This window comes from Sinocyclocheilus anshuiensis, unplaced genomic scaffold (genome assembly GCF_001515605.1).
Source record: "Sinocyclocheilus anshuiensis isolate Anshui unplaced genomic scaffold, SAMN03320099.WGS_v1.1 scaffold861, whole genome shotgun sequence".
NCBI lineage: Eukaryota > Metazoa > Chordata > Actinopteri > Cypriniformes > Cyprinidae > Sinocyclocheilus > Sinocyclocheilus anshuiensis.
The window spans coordinates 91898-100404 of NW_015554217.1; the positions used below are offsets into that span (position 1 = coordinate 91898).

General features: G+C 35.8%; 1 protein-coding gene across 5 annotated transcripts in view; it reads left to right on the forward strand.

Moving 5' to 3' along the window:
• LOC107671125 (heat shock 70 kDa protein 12A-like) overlaps positions 1 to 8507 on the forward strand; it is a 36799-nt gene that overhangs the window by 9326 nt on the left and 18966 nt on the right. For all 5 annotated transcript variants that reach the window (XM_016463975.1, XM_016463976.1, XM_016463973.1 and 2 more), the window contains exons 2-3: positions 6768 to 6844; positions 7021 to 7148. In XM_016463975.1, coding sequence (XP_016319461.1) covers positions 6773 to 6844; positions 7021 to 7148 — 200 coding nt within the window. In that variant the 5' untranslated portion in view covers positions 6768 to 6772. The remainder of the gene's footprint in view (positions 1 to 6767; positions 6845 to 7020; positions 7149 to 8507) is intronic.

Here is an 8507-nt window from a genome sequence, read left to right on the forward strand (position 1 = left end):
GGGGGAGATGAATGGAGATATATATATATATATATATATATATATATACTCAGTAGCTTATATAGTGGCATTACAGGGAAGCATGTACTTCAAGTGTACTATGCTGAGTTTAGCCTGACCTTCAGAGCGTGACTGCAGGAATCTAGACTATTTATATAGATGGAAATAGGCCTAATTTAAGATCTGTAAAGGGATAGTTCACAAAAAAAATTTAATTGTATCATTGTTTGTTTACCCTCACATTGTTCAAAACTTGTATGACTTTTTTTCTTCAGTGGAACACAACAGAAGATATTTTGAAGAATATTTTGAACTAAAGAGTTTTGGTTACCATTGACTTCCATTGTATGGACCAAAAAAAATTTAAAAAAAATATTCTTTTATGTTGCACAGTAAAAGAAAGTCATACAGGTTCGGAATAGCATAAAGATTAGTAAGCAATTTCATCATGCAAGTCTTGCGTTAACATGTATAATGTCACTTTATAGTCTTTCAAATGAATCAAAATAATTTTCATGGTGATTGACAGAATGTCACAGATGGTAGAGCTTAGCTTGTTTGGAACGGGAAACATTCACTGAACAAAATGTTTTTCAAGTAAACTTATGGTCTATTGAAAGTTGCTGATTAACCATTTACTGTGGATTGTGTCATTTGTGATTGTTTGAGTTTGAGAGGTTTTCCTTACGCTTTGTGCTGCAGCTGTAATCAGGCTGTCCAAAACCAGATGCACAGGAAGGAAGACTATTGTAACTACAAGACGCCATTTTTAGATTTTCCTTTCGGAGACACAACAAGCGTATAAGACTTTCAACTTTGGGTTGTCTTCCTCTCTTTCAAAAGACTATCTTTCTTTATTGTTCGTTAGGAGTCGGTGCACGTTTGACCGTTTAAACCGTCTGTGTTCTCCCAGGGTATTGGCCAATGCATTCACCTTCATTCAGAAAGGTTAATTACCTCAGTTTCCATCATGTTACATTTTTGTCAGTAAGTGTTCTTTTTTTATGAACAAAATTCCATCTTCTATGCAGGTAATAGCTTTGGTAAGGTAACTATCCCTCTTGAAAAACGCATCCTAAACCAGCCTAAGCTAGTTTGCTGTTCTTAGATGGTCATTAGACGGCATTCCATTGATCTCTCTATGTCTCTGTCTATATCTCTTTATGTTTATTCTTTACTATATATGTTTTCTTTTTCTATTTTCTGTATTTTTCTCCTTACCTACCTATGTTTACCTACAATATTGTTCAAAGGTGTGGGGTTGATAAGATTTTGAATGTTTTTGAAAGAAGTCTCTTATACTCACCAAGGCTACATTTATTTGATCAAAAACAGAGTGAAGGCAGTAATATTGTGAAATATTATTACCATTTAAAATTGAATTTTTGGCAAAGATGAATTTCAAGAAACATTTCGTATTATTATCAATGTTGAAAATTGTTCTTGCCTAATATTTTTGTAGAAACTGATACTTTTTATTCAGTATTCTTTGATGAATAAAGTTAAGATGAACATGAACTATAAATCTTTTGTAACATTGCAATGTCACTGTTGATCAATTTAATGCATCCTTGCTGAAAAAATTATTAATTTCTTTCAAAAAATGTATTTACCTGATCAGAAGGTAAACTCAAGTCTGTGAATCAATATCAAAAGAGACAGGCAGGCAGTTTTGCAGTATCATCCCACAGAGCTTACACAGCTCCATTTGACTGACACAGCTGCTGGATCTTGCTGAGTTCACAAGTGACTCTGATCTCTCAACTTGATTGGTATAACGTTGCAAAGAGAAAGCTGCTCTGTTGTGTAGATGACTGCTGGTTACAGCTCTATTCAGCGCTGCAAAAATCAATGCTTTCTCTCTTTCTGCTCCTTCTCTCAGTATTCCTATGTATCCATGTGTCTCTGAGGTAGTGGGGCACTGGCATTGATTTGGGAGGAGACTGTTGGGGTGAGATGATGCATCATATGCCCCACCAAACAGTCTTAAAAGCACTTGTAATGCTATTTATGATTTATGGCTTGCGGTTTAGGGGTGTGATGGTGTTGTAGATGCAGATGTCGAAACACTCGACTGCTCTATGTCTTTGGTAATGTAATGGGAGATTTCTGCACTCTCCGAACCCTCTAGTTTTTCTCCAAACTTCACATTCCAGCATTATGAGATGAGAGGAACTCCTACAGATGCATTCTTTCTTATTATTTATTTAGCCTGTCTGAGACTAAAACTCTCAGATCATTATGTCCAATATCAAACAGAATCAGCTCATATTTAAGCCAACAGAATTGTATTCTATAGTAAATGCATATGGAATGTAGTTTGTATTGTATTTTAACATCTAATAGTCAAATTTTCCTAGGTAAAAGCTAGGTAAAATGGATTTGTGTGTAATGGTGTCTTGGCCAATATATTGGATATTCAATTAGTTTGTGCTAATTTCTACTATTTTTACATTTAATGTGTCATTTTTAATGCTCACTTAAAGTTGATCTTTAATATTACTGATAATCGAATAACTCTGTTTAATGTAATCTCAAGATGAATATCCATTTTCCGGTCTGTATGTTATAACATTGTGATGTTTAGGTTCACTTGCAGCATTTAAAATAACATATTTTTATTTATTTTTTATTTATTTTGAATAAATATTACAGAATTTTAATATCAGCTGTTTAATGGCCATAGCATGCAGTTATTATCTATTTATTGGTATCAGCCAGAATTTTAATATTGGTCTGTTATTGTGGCACTCAACGTTAGTATTACATTTTTAATTTGTTATTTTCTTATGAAGAAAGTGCGAGTGTCCCTTATTTTCCTCTGCTGAATTTTACAACCCTAACCAAGAGAGAGACTAATAACGTTGCAGCAGTCGCAGCTGTTGTGTGGCTTCTCTCACCCACTGTGTGTGGGATGTGTGTTTGTGTATGAATGTGTGTGTTTATTAGTGTATTTGTGTATGGGTGTTTGTTTGTGAGTGAATAGGGTCAGCTGGAGACAGTGAGCGTGAGCGAGAGGACGGCCGGCTGTGTTTTTGGCATTTATAGTGCTGTGTCTCTGAATGGACCTTCACATACACGTGAACTGGAGCAGTCCTGCCCTGTCAATGGCCCCTCTTTGAGACGGCTTACCTCGATAGCTATGTGCGGCTTGTTTAGCTGGAGTATATAACTGAGCTCAGTGTGTTTAGCTTTGGCCTAAAAAAAATCAGCCGTAGACTGTAATGTTCACACAGAATTCATTGGAAAGTTCTAGTGAGTAATACAATCTAATAAAATTGATCAAAAACACTTGTTTTACTGCTTGAGATATGCATACATTTTATGTTTTCCCTTTTCCTGTTCTGGTTTCACTTACCATGGAATTCTCAACTTGACATCATGATAGATGATCTTTTCTCTATCTCTGCATTTGTTTATTATTTTTGGAAAACATTCAAACCAAAAGTTACAGAGTAAGCGGCCATTTGTCTCAGGCATGGTGAGATTTGATTTAATATCTAATAATCTAATAATTCAAAATGGAACAAAACTGTATGCGTTATCCAGATTTGTAATATTTTACAGATGGGATTGTCTTGTCCTTTCTCTGTGTGTCATGGAATAAAATCATTAACCGGATTGAAGACACTTGTCGTTTGAACTTCTAAAGAGAAAAATAGCTTCAAATACCCTGTTTGCTCCCGTAATGATCTGTTGAAGATTTGATTAATATGAATGTAAACTCAACATATAGCCACTGAAAAGTTTTTCTTAAGGTGACGTGGAGTTTAATGAGGTTGTAATTAGGAATTAATGAGTTTGGACTTTATAATATTGCAATTAATTTTGCATCTAAATCAGTTAATCTGTTTTTTCTTTTCTCCAAATGTTGCCAAATTTGCCCTACTTCGGTCCTGACTTTTGCTTTGAGTAAGAAAATAATTTCTTTCTTTCTTTCTTTCTTTCTTTCTTTTTTTTGTCCTGCGTTATCAGACATATTGTCATTCTATATTAATATTTGTTTTTCTTTCCTTTTTATTCTCTTTTGTCTGGGGAATTGAGGCATGTGACCTCAAAGGAAGTAAAAGTTCCTCAGTGAGGAGTGAATGCTTTTTGAAAATGGCAGAAAAAAATTCCAATGACAACTTTTTTGGCTATGCAATTATCAATAAAAAAAATAATAATGAAATAAAATAAAAAAATAGGATGGTGATATATATGGCTGACATTGATTGTATTTAAAAATATCTCAGATCTCTGATTCTCTCTCTTTACTTTATTTTACAGATAATAGATTCCAGACCTAAATCCACTTTTGTCTGTGCATGTCAGTGGTCAATATGTCTCTTAGCTCTATTATTTCTGTGTACTGAGCTGCTTGGAATTCCTCTGAATTTGTAATTCCACAGAGGAGGTATGACCTCTGACTCTTCCTGCTTCCTGTCAGAATTTTGTATAACATTCCAGAACGGAGCTTGGCCACCCGTTCATTCACTCCCTTTCTCATGTGGATGAGAGGAGGGGTGAAAACAGGATACCCTACTTTTTTCACGACATCTCTCCATCTTCTCTCTGATTTCTGTTTATTTTTGCTGCTTGAATCGACACATATGTAATGGTACTAGCATGTACGATCGCCTTATTGAAAGAGTCCTTTTGTGTTCAGTGTTTTCAAAAACTTCAGATGTGAGCTGGATTTGAACTTTTGCAAAAAACCTGCCAAGCAAATCATTACAAATTTTACCCAATAATAATAATGTATCTGTGAAAACATTTTTCTTTTTTCTTTTTTACTATATTTCATTTTACTTATTTTGTAGATATTATGTTAAAACAGCTCATTATGTCAGCCAATTCTGAGTAAAAGAATTGTTATATATATAGTTATATATATATATATATTATATTATATTGATGCTTTTTTTTCTCTTGTTGACAATAATTTGTGGCACACCTATTCACTGCAGATAAATTCGCTTTCATGCTTCTGTGTAAATAAGACTTTAAAACAGCAGGAAAATCAAAGGAATTGGTCCGTTTGGCACTTTGGCCATAATGCAAGTAATTTTCCACCATTTATGCCCATTTTCTGCTTTCCAGTTCCAGCACATGTTTGGATTCTCTGTTGTGACTTAAAGAGCCTCATTGAAAAGCTATGTAATACACACACACACACACACAAAAAACACATTCACATCCCTAATCAAGCAGCTCTCAATCAGCCACCAGGGAAACGGTCGCCATTGATGTCGAGTAATTACCCTCGTGCAACTTTAATGTGTTATAATGAAGTCCCTGTACAGTGAGCCATGTTGCCATGTAAACAAACTTAAGTTCCTTTAACCCGCAAATCCATTCGCAGAAAAGTATAAAAAGACGGTCAAGTGTGTGTTTCTGAATAACACTTCACTTATAAGCATTTATCATTATAGACAATCATTTTACTCCTTCGATATTGATTTTGATGTTCCATTGTCCCATTTTAAAATCAATCTCGGTAGCTGGAGCACGTGCATGCGGTGAGTGGTTGAAATGAAGTGCGAGCCGCAGGTAGCCAGTCACTCAACCCATAATTACTCGCTGAAGAGCACCACGCTCATTCTGTTCACTTCGCCGCTCAGTATGGGGTAAAGGCGGGTAAAAAAGGATGAACGCTCAGAAAAACGTGGCGTCCCGCGGAGCGAGGAACCCGGACGCTCGTTTAGCATTCAGGGTGCTCAGCATCTGAGTGTTTTAGTAAAGCTATTAGGACCAGCTAATGAGGACGACGGGAATGGACAAATACAACCTCTAATTCGATTCAAATGTCAGTGTGGAGGGGAGCAGCTGTTGCTGTAGTGGTCTAAAGCTCTTAAAGGTTTTGATGATTTTATGACCAAATAATGTAAAATGTTAGACAGAAGCGATGTTATATAAAAAAAAAAAGTATGGCCAAATGAATGGTCTTTCAGACAAATTCGTTGAACATTAATTGAGGCTTTTAAGTCTCGTTCCCACTGAAAATTATTTCTAGTGAAGAATCACCATTGATGGTGCCACTTAGGCCTGTTCTCCCTCTGTGCCCATGAAACTGAGCCCTAGAGTGCTTTCGATGCCATTTAAATGGATTTTGAGTGTGTTTCTGAAGTTAGGCATTGGTGAGGTGTTCATTTACAAAAAAGTATGGTAACTATAGTTTCTTTAGGGCAAAAAAAAAAAACAAGTTACAAGTGACCCAACATAAAACCGAGAAACATGCATGCGTCCAGAAAAAAAACATACACATCAAGAACCTGTTATTATAATTGTGTGAAACATCAGACTATATGCTGATAGACTAATGTTCAGCCACATTTACTGTGGTTCAGTGAATTTCAAGGGAATCCAGTCATTTCAATAGGAATCCTCACAGGAATTTCGCAAAAGATTTAGCAACGTGTTCAAGTTCGTAATGTGGCTTCAGCAAAAGAATGCTGCTTGGTTTGATTCTTCTTTCTGAGCTGTACTTCATACATTGCTGTACTACTGACAATAAATTGCCAAAATGTTGCTGAAATTTTGGGAATGGCACCTTAATACAGCCACAACATAATCCAGTGTTTCTCAACGGACAACCCAACAGTGAAAAGAAAATTGCTTGTATAAAGGCAAACAAAAAAGTTCTTAAAACGTTTAAATTGATTAGTATTACCACAAGCTCTATAAGCAAAATTATTAACATGTCTGTAGGCTTGTCTTTGTAGTTTGAATGTTTGGTTTCTCACTGTTCTTTCTTTCTTTCTTTCTTTCTTTCTTTCACTTTGCAGATGCAATGGCCACTCCATCTCCAGCCAAGAGTATGGGCGACCCAGGCATCACGCCACTTTCCCCCACACACATACTGGTGAGCTCTGCTTTTTATTGCCAGCATGACGTCACCCATTACATGACATCTTATTTACACTGAGCTGCAATTTCATGCAACAATTTAATGCTTGACATATACGTGACAGCATCTCTCTTCCTTTTTCCATATCCCTCATTTTCCCTCTGCTTCTTTTCCCTCTTTTCTTTCTACAGAAGGACTCTGAAGAAAATGAGCCTACGAGACACCCCTATGTGGTGGTGGTGGCCATCGACTTTGGCACCACCTCCAGTGGCTATGCATATGCCTTCACTAAAGAGCCAGAGTGCATTCACACTATGAGGTGAGACAAAAGGCGCAGAGAGAGGGAGAGGGGGAGACTTTTTTTCTTTTTTCTTCTTTTTTCTTTTTTGCATGTGATTTCATTGGGTAAAAATAAAATAAAATAAAAAAATCTATTTATATATATAAAAAAAAATAATAATTCTATTTTTTTGTAGTTTTTTTTATTAAAATAAATTATACAATTAATTTAATAATTATATAATTTTAAAAGTAATATATATATTACTTATATATATATTACTTAGTAATATATATAATAATATATAATTTTATATTATTGGGGTTTTTTTCTTGCTGGAGTAACCGATTACCTTTTCTAGTTACTCTGCATAGACGCTGCACTCTTCTGTAGACATTAATATGATTGTCTATCCATTAGACGGTCATGTCTCTATTTCAGTCAAACACACAGGCGTCTTTCTTTCTGGGCACTAAGATGCCCCATTAAAAATGATTAGATATATACAGTCCCACTGTGTATATACTGGTCCGAAATAGGGGTGGGCGAAATGACCAAAATCTTATATCACGATATGAGTAATTTTATTTCATGGTAACAATATATATCACAATATAGTTATTTTTGCTTTAAAACAATCACCTTCAACTCAACCTTGCCAAGTCAGAACTGCTTGTGGTTCCATCAAACCCATCGTTTCATCACAATTTCACCATCCAGTTAGGCACATCAACCATAACTCCTTCAAAAACAGCCAGAAACCTTGGAGTTATAATTGATGATCAACTGACTTTCTCAGACCACATTGCTAAAACTGCCCAGTCCTGCAGATTTGCTTTATTCAACATCAAGAAGATCAGGCCCTTTCTTTCGGAACATGCTTCAACTCATTGTTCAAGCTCTTGTTCTGTCCAGGCTGGACTATTGCAATGCTCTCTTGGCAGGTCTTCCAGTCAGTTCTATCAAACCTTTACATTAATCCAGAACGCAGCAGCAAGATTAATTTTTATTGAGCCGAAAAGAATGCACGTCACACCTCTGTTTATCAATTTGCACTGGCTACAAATAGCTGCTTGTAAAAAATTCAAGGCATTAATGTTTGCCTACAAAACTACCACTGGCTCTGCACCCCTTTACCTAAATTCATTACTTCAGACTTATGTGCCCTCTAAGCTTGCGCTCTGCAAGTAAACGTCGCTTTATTGTGCCATCCCAAAGAGGCACAAAATCACTTTCTCTGACTTTTAAATTAAATGTTCCTTCCTGGTGGAATGACCTGCCCAATTCAGTCCGAGCAGTCTCAGTCCTTAGCCATCTTCAAGAATCAGCTAAAAACACATTTCTTCCATCTTTATTTGACACTCTAACTCTAGCACTCTCTATTCTAATTCTATTCTT